The sequence below is a fragment of the Anolis carolinensis genome, chromosome 1 (genome assembly GCF_035594765.1).
Source record: "Anolis carolinensis isolate JA03-04 chromosome 1, rAnoCar3.1.pri, whole genome shotgun sequence".
Classification (NCBI taxonomy): Eukaryota; Metazoa; Chordata; class Lepidosauria; order Squamata; family Dactyloidae; genus Anolis; species Anolis carolinensis.
This window is the reverse complement of record NC_085841.1, coordinates 328,886,219-328,905,512: the sequence shown is the minus strand read 5'-3', so window position 1 is coordinate 328,905,512 and position 19,294 is coordinate 328,886,219. Positions and strand designations below refer to the sequence as shown.

General features: G+C 41.7%; 2 protein-coding genes and 1 long non-coding RNA gene across 8 annotated transcripts in view; 1 reads left to right on the top strand and 2 right to left on the bottom strand.

The window, feature by feature from the left end:
- Positions 1-1,030, bottom strand: part of LOC100554852 (acetyl-coenzyme A synthetase 2-like, mitochondrial) — a 42,139-nt gene extending 41,109 nt beyond the window's left edge. For all 4 annotated transcript variants that reach the window (XM_008125130.3, XM_008125173.3, XM_008125078.3 and 1 more), the window contains exon 1: positions 730-1,030. In XM_008125130.3, coding sequence (XP_008123337.1) covers positions 730-1,030 — 301 coding nt within the window. The remainder of the gene's footprint in view (positions 1-729) is intronic.
- LOC134295513 (uncharacterized) lies at positions 943-7,103 on the top strand. Its single transcript, XR_010002113.1, has 2 exons — positions 943-1,070; positions 3,786-7,103. It is a non-coding gene; the product is annotated as an uncharacterized LOC134295513 (long non-coding RNA).
- A 459-nt stretch (positions 7,104-7,562) lies between these two features.
- The window catches only part of vsx2 (visual system homeobox 2), a 37,951-nt gene continuing 26,219 nt past the window's right edge, over positions 7,563-19,294 (bottom strand). Inside the window, exons 4-5 of one of the 3 annotated variants that reach the window (XM_008125320.2) lie at positions 13,115-13,295; positions 7,563-9,896 (exon numbers count right to left, since the gene is read on the bottom strand). In XM_008125320.2, the coding sequence (XP_008123527.2) occupies positions 9,502-9,896; positions 13,115-13,295 (576 nt within the window). In that variant the 3' untranslated portion in view covers positions 7,563-9,501. The remainder of the gene's footprint in view (positions 9,897-13,114; positions 13,296-19,294) is intronic. The other 2 variants (XM_003214453.3, XM_062968307.1) reach the window with 2 other exon arrangements.

Genomic DNA, 19,294 nt, shown 5'->3' with positions numbered 1-19,294 from the left:
TTTGGCCTGCTCCATTGTCTAGAGGGGAGCCCCCGGTGGCACAGTGTGTTAAACCGCTGAGCTACTGAGCTTTCTAACTGAAAGGTTGGTGGTTCGAATCTGGGGAGCAAGGTGAGCTCCCACTATTAGTCCCAGCTTCTGCCACCTAGTAGTTCGAAAACATGCAAATGTGAGTAGATCAATGTGTACTGGTCCGGCAGGAAGGTAATGACACTCCATGCAGTCATGCCAGCCACATGACCTTGGAGGTGTCTATGGACAACACCGGCTCTTTGGCTTAGAAATGGAGAAAAGCACCAACCCCAGAAGTCGGACACAACTAGACTTAATGTCAGGGGGAAATCTTTACCCTTTTATTGTCTAGAGAGATGCTTCCATCATCAATTATCTGAGCGTTGTCAGATTGTGCCCATGTCGCCACCATTACACTTGAACTCCTGGTTTTGCAAGTACTTCTGATGATAGCAAAATGAGATGCCAACAAAACCAGCAAAGGACAGAATGACTCCCCATTTATTGGTTCCTCTCCCATCTTCACCCTTCCAGTGTTCTGTCATCTTCTCAGCTGCTTAGTCCAAAGTCCCATTTAAGCATGACCACAACATATATTCTTGTTCTTATTCAAGACAAGAAATTGTATATCAGTGAGAATGAAGTGGAACTTCCATTGAAATGTTCAAGGCTATATTGGAGAGCAAGTCAGAGAGAACAGATTTATTTACAACTTACCAGCTACATTCAGCTGTCCTCCCAGGAACCAGGACACGTGGCCTTGCTGTAGGTTACAGTTACTGACAGAATGAAAAGGACTGATCCACGAAAGTCGGCTTCTTGCTAGTGCTCCCCAGAAGGCCTCCGTTTGCTCCACTGACACCTGATACAGCCCTTGGTGGTCCACTGGTCCAGGAAAAGATGTGACTTCTGGCATGTATGCAGTCAGGGGTCCATTGCTCCATGCTCTGGTTTTGTAAGAAAATCTGCCACCGGGGACAACTTTTTGGAAGCAAGTTCTAAGAAGAAGCCAGGCCATAATTCTGGGGTACAAGGGGGACCCTTTTCTCTAACTCAAGGTAATCTTCCAGCATAAATCCTTGCTAGAAAAAAATACTGTGATCTTTTTTCCTAGCAGTATGAGATATGGATTAATTAGATCCTCCAGCACCAACTTGTAAATCCACATCCAGAGCGTCCTGCGTTCTTCCTGGAAAAAGCATACAGGCATGCAATTCCTCCTTTGGAACAAAGTAAAAGTAATTCAATCCTTTCCAGGGGGGTGGGGGGGGGGGGGGCGATGAGTGGGATTTAGTAATGTTCAACCAGAATAACTTTTATGCAAATTTGAGCTGGTTTCTGTTCTGAAGCCAGATTGGGCTGCCCCTTGTAAGCAGAGCCACATTCTGACCACATTTTTGTTCTGTATTCCTCCTCTTAAGTTGAGGCTCAGTGACCATATCTACAACAGATGCAAGTTTCATAGGATTACAAGACAACATTAATCTATGCACAAAGTATGGCATTCACTGAGTAATGGGATGCGTAGATTGCAATGTGCCAATTCATGATAAAGGAAAGGGGAGGCTTGTTACGTTTTTGTATTTGCTTTTTCAGCAGAACCATTACAGTAAAAGGCACAGGGTATTTGCTTTGAGATACAACTCTTCTGACTCAATGTTTTTGTACCGTGCTCTTCTGGGAAATTCTGGGACTTCTAGGAAGCTTTACTAGGGTTTTTCCCATGAACAGATCAGAGCAGATCAGCAACAGTAAGCAATATTCTTGAATAATAGTTTACTTACTGCTACCAGAATTGTTGTAGTTGTTATCATGAGTATAATAATTACTATTATAACCCAGCTTTTCCCCAAAATTGGAACTCAGGGTAATAAAAGTAAAATGATTTTTAAAAACACAATATTTAAAAACACAAAAATCAACATTAAAACAGAATTAAACTATGAACAATATTAAAATAATTCAAACTATACACTATAATATATGGTGTATATTATATATAGTGTATATATTAAGAGCCCCGGTGGCAAAGTGCATTAAAGCGCTGAGCTGCTGAACTTGCGGACCAAAAGGTCCCAGGTTCAAATCCCAGGAGCGGCTTGAGCGCCCGCTATTAGCTCCAGCTCCTGCCAACCTAGCAGTCTTAAAACATGCAAATGTGAGTAGATCAATAGGTACCGCTCCGGCGGGAAGGTAGCAGCACTCCATGCAGTCATGCCAGCCACATGACCTTGGAGGTGTCTACAGACAACGCCGGCTCTTCGGCTTAGAAATGGAGATGAGCACCAACCCCCAGAGTCAGACATGACTGGACTTAACGTCAGGGGTATGCTATAAAGGGATAAATAACAGTTAAAGCACTTTAGCTTAAAACAATGCAGTGTCCTCTTAAACTGTCATGGCTCAATGCTTTGGAATCCTGGGAGTTGTAGTTCAGCAAGGCCCCAGTACTTTGTCAGAGATGCCTAAAGATGTTGTAAAACTACAACTCCCATGATTCCATAGCATTGAGCCATGGCTGGAGTGGTAAAGTATTGTCAAAATGCATTAATTCTATAATGTCTATGCACCAATGGCACTTTGCGCTCTACTGGTGCATAACACCAGAGTAACAGTTCATTACATCAAGGCATTGCATTTGTACAGTGGTGGCCAGGGGAAAGGAAAGAAACTCATGTTTTTGCCAAGGCCAGAGATCTATCAGTTCAAAAGTGGCTTATTTTTGCAATACAGATTAAATATCCCTCATCTGAAATGCCTGGGAGCAGAACCATTTTGAACTTCAGATTTTTATAGATTTGTACATTTGTACACAATGAGCTATCTTGGAGATGGGACTCAAGTCTAAACACGAAATTCACGTATGTTTCATACATACTATATACACATGGTCTGAAGACAATTATATATAATATAATATTTTTAATAAATTTATGCACAAAACTGAGTTTTTCTTGCAAAATTGTCACTATCTCAGCAACCCATGCAGACAAATTTGTAGTATTTTGGATTTCAGAATTCAAGCTGTGGGATGCTCAACCTGTACTAAACTTGGATCTGGGTCCTTGCCATTAATAAACCTAAATGCCCTAAAGGTGCCAGATCACTGACCTTGGAAGCTAAGCAGGGTCATTCCTGGTTAGTGCTTGGCTGGGAGACCACAAGAGATTGCCAGGTGCTTGCTAGTTATATTTCAGAAGAAAGAGCTGTGAGTATTCCTTGCCTAAGAAAACCCTATGAAATTCACGGGGTTGCCACTAGTTTATTGGTAATTTGAAGGGGTATATACACACAGGTATGAAAATAACAAAATGTGCCCCACTAGCAATCCCAGCTGACTGAGTGCCCTTCCAGACAGGCCCTATATCCCAGGATCTGATCCCAGGTTTTCTGCTTTAAATTGGATTATATGAGTCCACACTGCCAGATAATCCGGGGCCCCTTCCACACAGCTGAATAAAATCCCACATTATCTACTTTGAACTGGAATATATGGCAGTGTGGACTCAGATAACTCAATTCAAAGCAGATATTGTGGGATTTTCTGCCTTGATATTCTGGGATATAAGGCTGTGTGGAAGGGCCCTGGTATAAACAGAAAACCTGGGATCAGATCCTGAGTTATACAGATACATATCTCGAAGGACCTTAAGGGAAGTCAGGCAATTTCTATTTTTCAGAGGGAAGTTGTTTATATTCTTGTTAGATAAATCCTGCCCTCTAGTGGACCTACAAAGGGATGTATCCTTATTACTGATGTTTTAACATTTCAGAGTCACAGCTGGATTCTGATGAGAAGGCAAAAACTAAGAATGGAGAAAGGTTCATTCTTGAAAGAAGAACTGTGAAAGACAATCAAAATGGGCCTGATTTATGTTGTCCTGTCTACAAATCTGGTGCAACTCCGCAGATAAACTAGAATCAACTCAACAACAATGATCCTGAGGTCTTAATTACCAATGTTTACAACACTGGAAAACTTATGGCTCCCCAGAGGTTATAGGACTACACTTCCCATCAGCCTTGCCCATGGCTTTTAGTCGACAAGTTTTCATATTTCCTAACAAAGTGTAGATGAACCAGTAAGGCAAATGATATTTGAATAATGTTTTCAATAGCCCTGATCTTTTTACCCCTTCATATAAATTGCATAAAGAGCAGTTACCATAAATAGGAATCAAGAAATTGTGGCCAGAATCCCTCAGGAGATTATTCTTTTTTCTCTCGCTTTTCTCCCAGTATCAAAGTGGCTAACAACAATTATGACACAATTATCCTACTCGTCCATCCCACCAAAGGTTTCTGCACCCATTGTTTCTCTCTGCAATATGGACTGGTGATTAAATTTGAAATCACCATTGTTTGGTTTTCTTTTGTTTTGCTTATGGTTTTAAAAAGATATCTTTCTAATATTGTATAGCTCACAATGCTACACAAGTGTAAGGTTGTTTCAGTCTTCGTTGTGCTGTGTTCCTCAAGTAACAGCATAAGAACTATATAGGATTACCTGGTTGAAAACTGGATATAGCTTCTGTACCTTTAATAATTGTGAAAAGAGGATATTACCTGGTTGAGCGAGGAGCAACACCTGCTCAAATTCTCTCTTCTACACAAACATTCACAAGATAGAGGATCCCTCTCCAATTTCAATTCTGGTAACCATATAGGTAAGGTAAGTTCCACAAAACCACAAAAGCAATTTTTAGTACTCTACCATAAAAGATTATGGTTCCAAACAGGTAGTTCCAACCTGTTTTTTAGGTGCATATAGCACACATTAAACAAACTTTTGTCTGATTTCAGTTCAAAATTATGTAGAGTCATGCTGTCATAAGTCCCCAAATTGTGAAATATTGTTTTCCTATTAAAGGAAAACATTATACTTGCAATTTTGTTTTTTAGTCATGCATACCTGCTAAAGCAGACATGGGCAACTTAAGGCCCAGGGGCCAGATGCGGTCCCCTGGGGGTGCTTACCTCAGGCCCTCCTCATTTTCCTATCCTCTCAGCATAAGTACACAGTGGCCTGTCACATCCTTATGGAGAAAGGACAGGGGAGGAAGGCCAGGGCCAGGAGTTGAGAGCCCTCTGGAGTGCTCTCAGCCACCACATATTTTGTCCTCCTCCTAACATAAGGACAGTGTGAGCAACCCCATCCTTATGTCGAGAGAATGGCCTGAGGAAGGCACGAAGCAGCTGAGAGCCCGCCGGGGTGCTCTTGGCCATCACCTGTCTTGCCTTCCTCCCAGCATAATTCTAAGAGGACAGCCCGAAGATCCGGGAAGGAGGATCAAGGAGGAAGATCGGGGTAGTCGCCGCATGTTTCGTTTTCCTCCCAGCATAAGAATGGGGCGAGCAGCCCATCTCACTCAGCGCATGCCTGTTCATCCTACCTCCTGGCCCAGCCCTCTCAGTCAGGCCCACAATGTGGCCCCAAGGCAAAAAAGTTTGCCCATGCCTGTGCTAAAGTCTTTCAAAACACAACATGCTTTGTTAGATCCTCCACTTCTTTTTTTATCCCAGGCATGAGGAGAAACAGTCACTTTGTGAAAAGTAAAATACTATTGCAGGAGATGAGGTTTGCACCCTGTCTCCTTTGGTGCAGGCAGGTTTGGATTGGGCCCCAGATATATACATATACATATAAATTAATGTTTAGCTACATGCTCAGGATTTAACTTTAAGTCTCACTCCTGTGCATTTTTGTACTTAAGTCAATGGTAGTTACTTCTGAATATACATGTATAGGAATGCATTATAGTAAGGAACTGGTAGCTAGATTGTTAGTTTTGTATATATTTTCTTTCATGCTTTATTATATGGTTTCCACCACTTTCTCTGAATATTATTAGGTTGGTTCCCTCTCTACCTTCCTTCAGGAAGCAACTGAAGACTTGGATGTTTCGGCAGGCCTTCGGAGATAGTCATTAATTAAGCAGCCCCAGTGGGTTTTTAATAATCTATCCAGTTTTTATTACGGTCTTACCATTTATGTGTTTTAAATGAAATTTTTATCCTGTAATGTTGTTTACATTGATATATCGTATTACTGTTTTATCTTTTCATATTGTGATTGTGTTGTGTTGCTTATATGTTGTTCTTATGTTGTTTGGGCCACTGCCCCATGTAAGCCGCCCCGAGTCCCCGCGGGGAGATGGTGGCGGGATATAAATAAAGTTTTAATATTATTATTATTATTATTATTATTATTATTATTATTATTATTATCATCAAGAGGGGTTTTTTTCAGTCTAAACTAAGATGGCCTCCATTAGGGGTCTTACAGCACATGTGAAAAAGCTGCCCTCTTAAAACTGAAAGGGTCTGTTATGTTTTATCGTTTAAGGGATCCTTCATATATTATCCTCTTTGGACCAAATATGTGGTACTTCCCCTTACCACATGAACTGGAATCATACCTGTCCAACGATGACAAATACTGGAAGTTGCAGTCCAACAACATCTGGAGGGCTGCATAATTCCCACGTTCACTTACCAGTAATTTCTCATTTCCTTCTATAGACAGTATCCACATATTTTTGCCTGCCATGGCTTATTTTTCACACCACAAGCCCCAAAATCCTCCAGCCAGCATTGACCCCCAGCTGGCTTGTTGAGGATTATGGAAGCTGTAGTCCAAAAGTACTTTCTAAAGTAAAACATAATTTTTACCAAACACTTTATCAAATATGGATAAAAATGTGGAAGATGCAGCTTCTGTGTTCAGAAAGAAGACTTCAGAGGAACTCTTAGTGAGAAACCAAATGTGTCGCTCAGATCAAGGATGAAGATGAAAAAGCTGATGGGTCTTTGATCTTCATTTTGCTCTCACTTATCACCACTTGTACTTCTAATCGACGTTTGGTTGTAAATATAATTTTTTACAGTTTTTGATTTGGTTTTTTTTCCCCTTGCTTGAAAAATCATGGGATATGTTAATACTCGTATTTTAAAAATTATATGATAAACCTAACTATAGAACCACATAACAAACACCAGCACCAGACGACAACTTTGTCCCTCAGACTACTCTACTAGCTTCAGTTTCAACTGCAAAAACAATGTGCTAATAATAAAGGTGTGCCACCTTATGACTGACTATGGTACTGTATTCCTCAAACACATCACCATATTCAAATGAAGTAAATGATTAATTAATTTAAATCCCCAAGTGCACACATCTAAGATTGCTATAGCACATGTGCCAAGTTTCAGATCTTTAAGCATTATGGTTTTGGACTTTTGAGAGAGAGACAGACTTTTTCAGGTGAGGTGACAATAACACAGTTCAGAATACCAAATGAAAACCTATTAGAAATTATGTTGAACTATGAGTGTTGTGGAGGTTTATAATTTCATCAGAGGCTTGTGCATTCAATGTCTTCATTGTTCTTATAGTTCCCTGCTTGTTTTTTGTTTTTGATACTTCTATGACAGTGCCCATCACAGTACGTGATCAATCTGAATTATATACATAGTATAGATATATCAAGAGATCTAGCCCACCCTTTTTCCCCATTCTCATCTTTTAAGTGCATTACAGTATGATGTTTGTCAATCTTTAGTTCAGTTTTATTCTGATTTATATCTTTACAGAAAATGGCACCAAAAAAATCACAGGTTTCAAATGACTAATTGTTACAATTTTGTATCTTAAACACCTCAAATACCAACTTTTCTCACCATATGTACATTATTTACATATCATGGTCTATAATCTAACACACCAAATAACGGGGGGACATAGATAAGGATTGTGTGGGAAGGAAAGATTTAATCATAAACAAATAAAACAGCAACTTCAGGTTAAAAAAATCTTTGTTGCAAATTAAAATAGGAAAGAATATGTGGGCCTTCATAGAAGAGAATGTTACAATGGAAGTAAGTGAATTTTTTATGACAGTGCATCATATTAATGTTTTTGAAAGTCATTGGCTATGTGAAGATTTGTTTTTGGGATTTGGAGTTGTCAGTAAGTGCTTTACTTCATGTTAGTGGCATTGAACAGCTTTGTTACTGGTATTCAACTAATATTTAACTGCACGTGATAGAGATAGGTGAAGTGCACGCAAACAGCTTGTCCTACATAGATTGTTTTGCAATCTATCGTTATCATTTGCAAGCAAGCATCAGTAATGTGGACCTTTTAATAACTCCATTGGGAAGACTTCCATATAATCTGAAGCATGAGGCATCTCTATGATACCAGTTCACACATTCATTTGAGAGTCAAATGCGGTTCCAAACACACTCCCACCCTCAAAATGTGGCTATTTCTTGACTTCTATTTGCGAACCATGATGTTACTTACAAGATTGCAGAGCACAAGCCCAGCCTTAAACTGGGACAAGGTTCTCAATGCTGAGTATAAACCCATGGGATATGATAAGTTACATAGTGCGTGGACAATGCATTTCCCTTGACATGTGTCAACAAGCCATGCAGATCCTATATGTCCAAATTTGGGAGGAAGGAGCAAAACTCCAATGTCAGACAATATGACATCCAAAGTGCCTTGACACATTTGTTTTAGTAATTAAGCACTCCTTTCCTATTTCAGTGCTCTCTCAGGAAAGAAACGTGGAAAATTTAGATCAGTACAATGGAATAACTAATTGTTTCAATAGATTTCCCCCTAAAGTGATATTGGCCAAGTGGAGTGGGGGATAGCAATGCTACCTGAGTATTTTGGGCTAGTACAATCTGGATGGCACAAATGAGCCAATTCTTCTGCAAGGGAAATTCACATTGCACTAAAAGGGTGTCTGGGCCTCTTTCATCAACAACAATTTTGATATTGCCATGAAGGCGAGGCCCACTATGAGGTAGGGTTGTCACCTGGCCGGTTTTAGATTTGGCCTGACGTTAGGAAGAGGGGAATGACTTTCTTTTTAAACAAGCTTCAATGCTAGGCAATGAGCAGTTTAAAACACACATATATTTACATAAATTAATGTATAAATATGAAAAAGGGGTCATTCTTCCCTGGGAAAGCTAAGAACCTGACAGAGAGAAGGAGAAAGAGGTTGATTCTGACCATGAAATACAATGAGATTACAGAAGATACTCTGAGAATGGGGCAACAGAGACTGAATGATAGGGGAAGAAAGGAAGGACATGGCATTGGTGTGGTGGCTGGTGTTGAGGAAAAAGTCCTAGCAAGCTGCGTTTTCCTCTTGAACTAAGATTGTGATCGTATATAGCCCCCTTGCCCTCTCCCCATTTTACACAAAGGAAGGCAGCAGAGCCACAGTGTTCCTGAGGACACGGATTGCAGGAACAATATGCTTTAGAGGGGTAACCAGTCTCTAGACATACCCAGCAGAACATGGTCTTAGCCTGTGGCATCCTGAAATGTACAGAGACCAAGTGAGGCTTCCCGCCTGCTGTGAAGGGACTGCAGGAGAGACCCAGTAGTCTGAGAAAAGGCAGAGCTCCTGGAGGCGTTGGTCTTTGAGGAGACAGCTGTTTCCCATCTTCCTCCTCATTCTAAACCAGCTTCTCTTCCTCTTGTGATAAATCTGATTTTTCCAATTGCCGTTCGTCCTCCACTGTGGTTACCGCTTCTTCGTTCTCGGGCTTCCTGGGCGGATTAGGAGGATCTGCAGGGATGGTCCCCAGGACTTTGGTGCTATGCTCCTGAGCTTTGGCCCTGAGGGCCGCAATGCTGTTCTCTCTCAGTTCCTCTTGGGAAATGGTGGTTTTGGAATCTGGGCCCCTTTCTTCCTTGTCACTCTTGTCAAGTTTGGGCAGGGCCTGGCGCTCCACCTCCGGCTTCCTTCCCGCCTCAGCCGCTGCCTCCAGAGATTTTTTGTGCATCCCTAAAAAGAATTGTTGGTATTCGGGTTTAGAAAAGCGCCTGGGCATGGGAAAGCCATCTTGAACTGAAAACAGTAAAGATAAAGAGAGGCCAGAATTAAGGAAAAGCAGAAAGCCTTGCTTCACACAGCAGTCACACAGAGAGCCCACTGCAATGGGTCCTGCGCACGAAGGTGGGGAGGGGGGCAAACCTCAGGCCAGCTCTCTGTCAGAGAGGGCCAGTCATCCTAGCTGAGTCATTGAAGCCCAAGGATAGAGCTGGGCAGGTTTTAATGTGCAGTCAGATAAGGCTACACCTGAATTTCCTTCTTCCAACATTATAACCCTAGAGCCAAGTTTATACACTTTAGACAAGTTGGGAATAGATATAATGCAGTAATTAGCAAACTTTGGCCCTCTAAGTGCTTTTGGACTTACCGGCTATTAGAAATTGTGGGAACTGAAGTCCAAAACAACTGGAGGACCGAAGTTTGCCCATGCCTGATATAATGTATTGTCATAAATAGAGTTTGGAGTAGGGAACCACTGCTTATGAAGATACTGTACGTACTTAGAAATGCCCAGAGGCCATTATTTTAGAGAATATGCAAGTGACAACGTTTCCGCTTTGAAATCCTAGTGCTTGGGAGTTGAGACTTAGGACTAATAACTCTAATATCATGTACAGTTCCCAAGTGACAGAGAAAAAGCAGTGGAGGGGATCCATTCTTACGGTAATTCAGCAAGTCAAGCTTGGGCCTGTGGATTATAGATATGGTTGGATTTCTAAATCTCGTATTAGCCCTAGCCAACATAGCCAATCGTGAGGGGTTATTGGAATTGCAGCCTAAGTAACATGATGACTGTGAACACATACCTACTGCATGTAAACAAGAAAGACTCTATTAAATAAATCTAGTTCTGCTATCATCTAGGGCTGGAAAGAATTAAGCACCTGCCCTTGCCTCTCTGTTTTTCAACTCTGGGTTTCATGTAGGAGACAGAAGCATGCAGCAACATTTTTGTAAAAAGCCAGATGTTAATTTAGTTTTTAGAATTAGTCTGAAAAGCAGGAGAGAAGAGCAAAGCAAGGAGCAGGAGTGGAAGAGGAAATCTGCTAATCCCATAATGAGGCTATTTGTTTATATAGTTTCAATTTTTTTAAACAAACTAATAGCATTGAAGAATTTGGGATTTGCCTCCTGTGAATGAAAAGGCTGTGCTCACAGAAGTTGCTTTTGCTTTCTTTCAACAGATTTTGAACGTTCCCCACACCCAACACAGTGTCTCCCATGCCCTTTTTAGCACTTGAGTGAGCCTTCTTGTGAACCGCTAAAAATGAAGTCTTGGTATTCAGATTTAGAACAGCACCTAGAGATGCTGCTGTTAAGGACGACCAACAAGGATCTCCACTCCCATCAGTCAAACTGCATGCCTCTAAGATTATTTTATGTATTTATGTATGTATTTATTTTATACCCTGCCTCTCCCTGTGGGGACTCAAGACGGCTAACAATCCCACACCTTCACCATAGTTTTAAAAGTGCAATACATATGTTTTTGTATTGCACTTTTAGACAAATGTTTTTAAATATGTTCATTTATTTCTTATTGTAAATTTGTTTTTATAGGCTATTGTTTTACCTATGTATATTGTTTTGTATTGTCTTCTATATAATGTTGGAAGCTGCTTTGGGCCACGTTTAGGGAGAAAAGCGGGATATAAATAAAAATTTATTATTATTATTCCAAAAAATAAAAACAGTTAAATAATATTGTGTGGATTAAGATAAAATAGATTAAAATATAATAAATTGAGATCAGATTTGAATTGAGGTAGTTTATTCAAAGAATGGTCTCCTCATTACGCCCAGAATCTGAGTGACTGGAATTGAGGAAGAGGATTTATCAGTTCTTCTTCTAGACAGGAGATGGCTTTCTGAATGATGCACTGAAGCCCAGGAATACTCTGAACAACTGAGTAGCTGTTCTGGTTGAATCCTAGGGTCCTTTCACACCACATAATTATAGCAGAATTATACTATTTTAACTGGTGTTGTGCATGCATCCTATGAAATACTGGGGTTTATAGTTTGGTGAAACACTAGAAAATTCTGGCTAAGAATCCTAAGAGCTTATTCCTAAAATGCAGATCTTAGAATTCCAAAGCTTTGAGCCTTGAAATCCTGAGAGAGAACCTTTTTTGTATTTTTGAAATGGAAAGGATGGAGAAGGCACTCTGAGGATAAACTGATTTAGTTTAGCATGAGCTTTCATGAATTTCAGCCCACTTCTTTAGCTATATTGATGAAAGTAAATAAAAGCTCATACTAAAATAAATCACTTAGAACCTTGTCACATGGTCGCCGGCAATCCACTTTGTCAAGCGGCATGGGGAATCTGGTACTCCACGCCCCGCATCACCTGGATTCAGGTGAGGGTAATCACATGGGGGAAGCGTTGAGCACACATGTAGTGCACGGCTTCACCCCATTGATTCTACAGCAACACAGAAGCCCTCCCTTGTTGCCCTGGCAGCGGCAAAAAAAAAATTTCGGGAGGGGTTTTGAAAATTTCGGGGGGGGGGGGTTGATCCTCTGACCCTCCCATTCCCCGGGTTCAGACCTGTCAATATCTGCTTGAGGTAGTGCCTGGAGGGACTCTTAATGTTTTACGTCTCATAGACTTAGCATGGGGATTTGGTTAACCAATTAAAATTCATGAGTAAACCAGGTTTTTTTAAAAACCTGAAATTTTGGGGGGGGGTTGAACCCCTAACCCCCCTCCCACACACACACTACAGGCCTGGTTCTGGCCTCCTTTACCGACAGAGCTGCGCAGGCATCGTCTGATGGGAGCCAGCCAGCTCCGTGGATGACCTGGGCTAAAATTGGCGCATGTCGCCGATTTTAGCCCCATGTGATGAGGTCCTTAGTCTTCAAATTGCTACTATATTTCCCCCCACACTTTCCTTTTTATTCTGAAACAGAGTAACTCAATTATCTCTGAGAAAATAGATTCTGTGAGGAAACTATAGGCATGGTTCATGCCTGCAACAATATGGTTAATGTTTAACTCTATCAGGAGTATGCAAGTCATGGCCCTACAGATGCTTTGGACTGAAGTTCCCACCACCCTCATCACTGACCATGGTGGAATGAATGGATGGGAACTGCAGTACAATAAACAACAGGCCTCAGTTTGCCCACCCCGATTTATATATGTCCTTGACCCAATTGCTCCTTCCTTTCTCCCAGAAAAGAGGCTAAACAAAACAGATCTGTTCCCAAGGCTGATATCTTACCCAACAGCCAAGGAGCGCAGGATTCCATTATGCCATCCTTGGCTGATTTGAGGATGGATTCTGGCAGTGGGATGGAGTGACGTACCATTGCACCATAAAGCCCATATTCTGCCATTACACTGCTCCTGCCCCAGCATTTCTCCCTCTTCCGCCATTTGGCCCTTCGATTCTGGAACCAAACCTGCAAAAAGAAATGTCATTAAGTAAAGCCAATACTGTGAAATCATTACAGACTATATGCTAATATGGGGTTACAATTAGAAGGGTTGTTTCTAAACAGAAGGATGCCAATACCAGTAGATTATTGCATTTGCCCTGTAAACTAACAGCAATTCATTTTCCATAGAGTTGGGAACATAGGTTCCTGTGAGTTTTGCAAGCCATATGGCCATGTTCCAGAAACATTCTGGAACATGAATGCTTTTGGAACATGGCTATACAGCCCAGAAAACTCACAGCAACCCAATGATTCTGGCCATAAAAGCCTTTGACAACGCAGTTGGGAACATGCTTTTTATGAATGTGCAGGATGGGTGCCACTACTTAGTAGCACTAACTATTATACATTGGAAAGGTAAAGGTCCAATTCACTGGAACAATCACTTGAAAGAAAAAAAATTAAAAGCACTAAGAATGATTTCGTACGAAGGACGTCCTTAAGCAGAATTGCCAATCACTGTCCATGAAAAGTAAAAATGAAAATGATGAATAGGTTTTTTTTAGAACAAATTATAATTTAGAAGAGTTAAAATGCCTTACTTTGTTTTCTGAAATTAGTACTAGCATTTTAATTTGTTTAAAGCTAAGTTAGAAGAGTATTTTGGCATTAATTTAAAAATCAATTTATAAATTAATGGAGTTATAAAATGATGCCTAATGAATCTCTATGAAGTTCTGAAGTTTTCGCCTGTCCAATATGTCCTTGCCCGTGTCAACAAACACATCGCACACACAAAAAGAGAAAAATGTATCGTTCTATATCCATGTTTAAGCTTTTCTGAAAAATTTCGAAGGGGTTTGGGGTTGAACCCAGATGGACACATCCCTTGTATACACAGGTGTGTGAAGTTAGGAAGCCTGGATGGGATTCTCTGAAAAGTGAGATACTGAATACACAATTTCAAGCAGTTCCAATTATCCTTTTAGCCTTTTTCCACCTCCAGGTTGTGACCTGCGTTTTTGCTTTCCTTCTCCCCAAAGTGCTAGTAGGGACCAGCACTTGACGGCTCAGTTGCAGGACTAGAATTAATTCCCCATTAGGGTCTTCCTGTGCTAGTGGCTTTTGGCTTTCACTCCTGGGATTCTCTCTTCCATTATTTAATGGGCAGCTGCGTTGCAAAGGGGGAGAGGGAAACCGGGGATACAATGTGATAACAGTGGTTACAATGTGATGAGGAGGGCTTGTTCAATCCAGACTACAGGGAGGAGACTTAGCCCCATCACCCCTGCTCTGTCACAGTCTGTGCTGAACAATTGATGCAGTTTCAAAACGGTATTGGAGAAAGTGGTTTTGCTGTGCAAATGATTTACACAGAAAATCCTGGACCCACTTTGAGGCCATAGACCACAGAGCACTGATGCACATTAAGGGCTTTTATTTTGCTGTGAGTTTTCCAGGCTGTATGGCCATGTTCTCTCCTGATATTTCGCCCACATCTATGGCAGGCATCCTCAGAGGTTGTAAGGTATACTGGAAACCAGTGAGGTTTATATATCTGTGGAAGGTCCAGGGTGGGAGAAAGAACTCTTGCCTGTTGGAGGCAAGTGTGAATGTTGCAATTAATCACCTTGATTAGCATTGAAAAGCCTTGCAGCCCCAAGGCCTGGCTGATTCCTGCCTGGGGGAATTCTTTGTTGGGAGGTGTTAGCTGGCTCTGATTGTCTCATGTCTGGAATTCCTCTGTTTTCAGAGTGTTGTTCTTTATTTACTGTCCTGATTTTAGAGTTTTTTTAATACTGGTAGCCAGATTTTGTTCATTTTCATAGCTTTTGTGGCCTTTATTTTGCAGTTTTGTGGGAGGTTGTTGCCTAGCTGCTGCAGTTTTAAGCTAGATTCGAAGTACATTAAATGATCAATGCAGATGAGGTCTTACTAGGCCTCGCCTGCCCTTCAGGAAGCCCACACCAGTCCGGCACATCCCTAGAGCCCAACAGAAATCTATTAGCCAGCCTGGCTGTCTGCCTGCCTTTTGCCCATTTTGTCTCCCATTTCCCATTGCTCTTGTCACTCTCTCCCCTTCTCTCCTCTCCTCTCCTCAGAAAAGGCATCAGCTTGGAGATGAAAAATTGCTCGCGGCCTATTCAGGAGGAGGCAAAGGAAGAGTCAGCCCCAGGGGCAGCCTAGGCCTGATTGAAAAATAAGTTAATTTCAGTTTGAATCGATGGGCCTGAGGCACTGAAATATCACGGGAAATTAAAGCGGCTGCTCCCAAGGGATGGGCGCCATTGACCCGCGCTAATTAATGCCACGTCGAAGTTCCCGCTCGCGGCGCCTCCTCCCTTTGGCGGTGCCACAGGCCCACGCAGTCACGCCACCGGCTTTTTCTCATTTAACTAATTAGGCTGGAAAATTGGGTGTTAATTTGTTTAGGAATCCTTTTTTAAAAATAAAAAAACCTCCTTCAGTTCTGGCCCACCATTCCCTTTCCAGGGGAAGCAGCCTATGTCTCCATAGGGATGGAAATGAATGGTGGGGCCTGGCTGGCAGATGGATGCTCGGGGGTCACTCTGCAATCTTCTCCGACTTGATTGCTTGATTAGGTCGTTAGCACATTTTATAAAAAAAAATGCTTGCCGTCTGGCGCTGGCCTGATGAGTGGGACGAGGCGGGAATCGCCTGGGTAATTTATCTTTTTATACGGCGAAGGGTTTGATTTCAATCTGCAGATCTATGGAGGCGCCTTTGACACCTGTTTAACATGATAGAGCTGATAGCTTAACCCTCTGGTGACTCCTCTTGGCGGTCAGAGGCAAGCAGGCAGATATTGGGGGGAGTCTCCCCCAAAGCTCATTCATATTTGGGGGCAAGGAGAAGGCTGAGAGAAGGGGAGATTATGAAGCTAAGGGGAGTCTAGTTTGGAGTCTTCCCTGGGGCAAAGGAATTGTGTCCCTTGGCCTTTGAGGCTGCATTTTAGGATCTACGCTGCAGAATGAATGCAGTTTGACATCACTTTAACCGCCAGGCCTCAATGTGTTAATTCTACAGTGTAGATGCACCCTGAGATTACTTCAAATAAAGCGATTTTTAAACATGGGAACTGTTATTGAGGGTATATCTATCTACACTATTTTTTGTGTGTGGATATCAGGAGCAACTTGAGAAACTGCAAGTCGCTTCTGGTGTGAGAGAATTGGCTGTCTGCAAGGACATTGCCCAAGGGACACCCGGATGTTTGATGTTTTACCATCCTTTTGGGAGGCTTCTCTCATGTCTCCCCATGGAAGCTGGAGCTGACAAAAGGAGCTTACCTGCTCTCCCCAGATTCAAACTGCCAACCTGTTGGTCAGCAGTCCTGTCGGCACAAGGGTTTAATCCCCTGCACCACTGGGGGCTCCTATATCTACATGATAGAATTACTACAGTTTAACACCACTGGGATTGTATTTTAATTGGCTTTAGATCAATGGTTCTCAACCAGTGGGCCATGGCCCAGTAGTGGGCCGCAAGAATGAAAATCTGGTCCATGAACCTCCTTCCTCTTTATTTCTTTTATTAATTTTATTTCCTCTCCTTTCCACAGAGCTGACCATTGCATTGGATAGACCACATCAGCTCTAGATTATTAAATATGGTTTTCTGTGGGCAAGCAGATGGCAACTACTGGATGGCATATGTTCTGTATCAAACACTAGAGTTGATGTGGTCTATCCAGTGCAGTTTTCTGAATCAGCACCCCAAATCACCAAGCCGAATCTAAAATTGACCAAAAATTTATTTGTAACCCTTTTGGTACTAATGTTGGAGAGTGGTCCCTGGTCAAAAGAAGGTTGGGAACCACTGCTTTAGATCACATCCTGAAGGTGATCTGTCTATCCTAACCTTATTCAGGTAACAAGTCACTGGTTGCACCTACACTGTAGAATTAATGCAGTTTGACAAGCTTAAAGACCTTGTAAAACTACAGCTCCCAGGATTTGAGGGCATTGAGCCATGGCAGTTGAAGTGGTATCAAATTGCATTAATTCTACAGTATAGAGCAGGCATGGACAAACTTCAGCCGTCCGGGTGTTTTGGACTGCAACTTCCACAATTCCCCCAATAGGCTGTTAGGAATTGTGGGAATTGTAGTCCAAAACACCTGGAGAGCTGAAGTTTGCCCATGCCTGGTATAGAGGCACCCTTGGGCAACAGTACAAAACCCTGCAACATCTGCTTATCAAAGACAAAGGTGAACCAGGTGTGGTTTGCCCTTCAGGGGCCCTCAACTTGCTTTCTAGGGGAGAACTGTTATCTATGTCTAGCTCTAATGTTGTCTCTCTTATTCTGCTCTTCCAAGTTCAGTGAACATTTTGACTTCTAAGCACACACTTGGTGAAAATACAAATGATCATCTACCAAGAGGCCATTTACCATCGTGTGTTTATAATCTCATGTCTGTAAGCCAGCTGCCTTTCAAGCAGAGGGGAACAGTTTAAGAGCAAACTCCTACAGTTTACTAGAAATGTGTGGTTCTCCACAAATAGAGAACTGAGCTGGTCATCTTCATTGTATAGATTGCCACTTGTTACGGATAACTAGTTTATTAAAGGTTACCATGCTACACAATATAAAAATTCCAATTGGTATATTTAATTTGTATTCATATGAAGACAGAGAGATGAACATATAAAACCTGAGCCAGCAACAGAAATCTCAATAGTTGGATTGCTTTGATTTTTCTGGGCTATATGGCCATGTTCCAGAAGCATTATTTCCTGAGATTTCACCTGCATCTATGGCAGGCATCCTCGATGTCTCCATAGATGCAGGTGAATGTCAAGAAAGAATGCTTCTGTAACATGGCCATACAGCTCAGAAAACTCACAGCAACCCAGTGATTCCGGCCATAAAAACCTTCAACAACAGAAAGCTAAATAACTAAACAGGCTACTATACACATTGGTTCATTTGGATAGACATTCAATTGGTCAGATGCATTTTGGGTGAAGAAGGAAAATCCTTTCTGGATGCTTGGAACTAAAGCTAAATGAGGTTACTACATAGTACAGCTGATATTATGGTTGAAGTTAATGTAGAGTTTAAAAAACAGATCTTTTTCATTAAATTAGCCTTCTGATTAGCACAAAGTAGCCTTAGAAACAATATCCAGAAAAATTACTTTAAGTTCCCAAACAAGCTTTGCTTTCACTCAACCCATCCTGATCATTCTTGCCTCTTGTGTGTATTTCAGCTTCCAAATTCATACTAATGTAACAAAAGAGCCCACAAAAAAGTGTGTGGGCTTTTGTGATCTCCATGATGTCACAGGTTAGGAAAGGAGAAGAACCACCTGCAAACATTTTCTTAAATTTCTAGACTCTGGCCCAGGTCTAAGCAGATGATGTGATGATTATAGCTTTCACCTGGAAAACCCATGAGCATTTTAAAACTCCAGCTGTTTAAAAGTCCAGCTGTTGCCATCTTTGACAAAGCACACCAACCCCATTTATTGGAAAGAAGCAGAGAAAGTTTACAAAGTTTACAAGGCTGGTACTCATTTTTAGACTGGTTTTCAGAAAATCAATAAAAGCCCAACTGAGTAGCTTTCCTGAGGATTAAGTAAAGTATGTACCTTCAGGTTACTTCTCAATGCATTGCAATCCCATGAATTTCAAAGTGTTTTCTCAGGCAAGGAGAACTTGCTATTGCTGTGTGCGCGCGCATGTGTGTGTATCCATGTGCCTTCAAGTCAGCTGTTGACTTATGCAACCCCATGGATTGTATAGGGTTTTCTTAGGCAAGGACTATTCAGAAGTGACTTTGCCAGATCTTTCCTCTGAAATATATCCTACAGCACCTGGCATGCATTGACAGTCTTTCATCCAAGTGCTCACCAGGAAAGACCCTGTTTAGCGTCCAACATAAAACAAAATCTGCCACCTTATCATATGGGGTTGAAGAAGCATCCTAGGACACTTCTACCCCAGTTCACCCATGGAACCCCACGCCAGCCATCATATGACTTAGGGTGACTTCCAGCA